The sequence below is a fragment of the Apaloderma vittatum genome, unplaced genomic scaffold (assembly GCF_000703405.1).
Source record: "Apaloderma vittatum isolate BGI_N311 unplaced genomic scaffold, ASM70340v1 scaffold1100, whole genome shotgun sequence".
In the NCBI taxonomy this organism is placed as follows: Eukaryota; Metazoa; Chordata; class Aves; order Trogoniformes; family Trogonidae; genus Apaloderma; species Apaloderma vittatum.
In genome coordinates this window covers 17166-19977 of record NW_009694784.1, presented here as the reverse complement: position 1 = coordinate 19977, position 2812 = coordinate 17166, and the positions used below count along the sequence as shown (strand labels likewise).

Here is a 2812-nt window from a genome sequence, read left to right as displayed (position 1 = left end):
CTAAGTGAAAACCAAGATGCTCTTTTTGAGCTGCAAAAATATGGTTGGTATAGAATGACCGAAAACTAAACTGCAAGTTTGATGTCTCATTCCAAGTTTTCCAATTCAGAAAGTATGTAAGTAACATTCCCATGCCTTTTAATTTCCACTGACATTTAAGAAACATCCTGCTGAATGATCTGTCCCCCCAAGCCTTTGACCTGGGCAATTGATGAACGTGTGTTATAGATGCATGCAGCACAGACAGAAAATATTAAAAGTCAGATCTCAACTAGTGTAAACTGGCTTTGGTTTTACACCAGCTGATGATCTGCTCTGTGTCTTCCAGCAGTAACAGCTGGAGGAATGATGGTTTGCATTCACTAGGTGATGATGAGGGCTACTTAATTAGGTGTGCTTTGCTTGCATTTGTGGCCAGGAGATTGACCGTATTGACCATTTTTATATTCCCTCTTTCTTTAGCTGTTCTTCGAAGAAATTGTTGCATGCCACAGTCAAAGCAGCAACCAGAACGACAAATTCATTGAAGTCCACTTCATTGTCTTCATTGGAGTCCAGATCTTTCATAATCTTATCAACAAGAAGGGGGTCCTTTTGGCCCTAAAGGGAAAGAAAAGTGCCTTAGCTGTGCTGATATTGAATGCACAATTATGACACACAATTTGCATGAATTATGCACCTTAATAGTAATATACCACTAGTCACAGCATTAAAAGCGTAGGTCTGGAGTCCCTAAGTGCACAGCAACACAAAAAAAGTGCACAGCAACACAAACAGAGGACAGTGCAATTCTTAGAAGTACAGGTACTAAATAGGCACTGAAACGAATCAAACACGTTTTAGGACCTGCTGAGTACTGATTTTTTTTTTTTTACAAGGTCGATCTAGAATGTGTATTTCTTTGTATCAGCCCTTAGCAAACAATACTTAGGTTTTCAACAGGCTATTCATAAGTGGTTGTATTATACATCCATTTATCACATTCAGAAGATCTCTACTTAGCAAACAACACATCCTATTCAGTGGGAGTAAGAACAGTGAATCTAGTAATAATAAATCAATAGCCAAGAAAATCCAATTCAAGGAAATTGATACAATGTAGAAAAATCCTGGTGGTGAGAGGGTCCACAACAATTAATTTTAACAATTAAGAGAATACAGAAAAACAACTATGAATCTGGTCATTATTCCACAAAAGCATCCATGCTGTATAATGCAGAACAAACATGATAAGAGATACTTAGATCAGCGGCTTATCACTGAAAATAATTTCTTATCATGTCTCTGCAGCACACACACACACACAGCCGTACTGTGTCTGTGCCCATTGTGCATAAGCTGCTTTCTTGTCTTGTGAGAACTGGTTGCTGGATTTAGTCCTTTGAAGGACTTATCTATGCCCTATTACTAAAAATGAACAAGCAAACAAAAAACTGATTAAATCCTGATTTAGCATCGATTTTGCTACTGCTTCTAGGCTGCCCTTGCCCTCCTGCTCAAAAGCACAGAGGAGTAAGCAAAGCACAGGTACCCGGCTCTGCTGCTGGTGATACATGGCAGGGCACCAGGGCTGGACCAACTTCTGAAACTACAATTCTCAAACGGGGCGTCTGATCTCATCTCCTTCTGCTTAGCTCCACACAAAGACAACTGTCATCTCAGAGGCTGTAGCAGGTTGTGCCTTGCAGAAGGAGATGCTATTCCTGAGCGCTTGGATAGCCACTTATCCTGGCTGTGGAACAGTAACTCAAGAGATTCAGGAGCTGCATCTTACTGAAAGGAAGCCAGTGAGCTCACTGGTGAGAAGGTCCTTGAGTTCTCCTTTACTGAGCTTGTATCTGTCTCCCTCTTTGCCAGAGTAGTGATGGAAAATCCTGATCAGGGTGTCCATCGCGTCCTCCAGCGGCGTGGACATAGCAGTGAGTGGGAGAGCTGTAGGGCAAAGGTGAAGAGTAAGTGACGTTGCACAGGAGCCAAACCAAAGGCCGCCCTCAGGGAAGGTGTGCAGTGCTAGCCGAAGACAGAAATTACTACCAGTAGTGAATAAATGTGTTTTCAGTTTATCCATCTGGTCAGCTGTGCATGAGCAAAGCTAGACTGACATAAAATGAAACATTTTCCTGAACTTACTACCAATTGCTTCAAAAAAGTAAACAGAAAGGAAGGCCTATATTTAAAAAAGTTATCTACCGAGCATCCGTTTTGCAAAGCTACTATAAAAAGAAACCTCTCACACCCACAGCTGAAAACACAAAGAAAGACACACCCTCCTATCTGTTCATTCCAAAGTTTTCTCAAAAAACCGAGATCAACAGTTACGAGTGGCAGAAATGGATGTTCATTTATACAGAAATGTCCACACCAGTTTCTCAGGTGATTAGATGAAAGTCACCAGTAATGGATAGAAGCATCAGCTTTCAATTAATTCAGACATGTTTGCTTAGGCTTAGTTTTTTTCCTGTAAGTTATCTGGAACGAACAAATGTGAGCTAGGCACCCCCAAGGGTTTGCTTTATCAAGCATACAGTACACAGACACACAGGGAAATACTACCAAGAAAAAAAGATGGAAATGCAATTAGTTGCTGAGTAGCCGACTCAAAAAACCACTAAAATTAGAAATCAGGTGAAAGGGAAACATTATGCTGATTAAGCCCTGGGAGACAGATTAAAAAGCCAGAATTAAGTTCAATGTAAGGCTGGAGTCCTGAAATATATTACTGTACAAAGACTAAGACTTACCTGCTTTACAGGCTAGCAGAGTTGTGTGCAAGAAAATATTCAGATCACAGATGGTGATGGTCACTTTCCTT

The 2812-nt window shown here is 40.8% G+C and overlaps 1 protein-coding gene across 1 annotated transcript; it reads right to left on the bottom strand.

The window, feature by feature from the left end:
• Positions 1 to 441: 441 nt before the first annotated feature.
• On the bottom strand, positions 442 to 1915 carry S100Z (S100 calcium binding protein Z). The gene is made up of 2 exons (XM_009868709.1): positions 1775 to 1915; positions 442 to 600 (listed from the first exon to the last, which is right to left on the bottom strand). Exons 1-2 carry the CDS (start codon positions 1913 to 1915, stop codon positions 442 to 444), a joined length of 300 nt encoding a protein of 99 aa, XP_009867011.1.
• Positions 1916 to 2812: the final 897 nt, after the last annotated feature.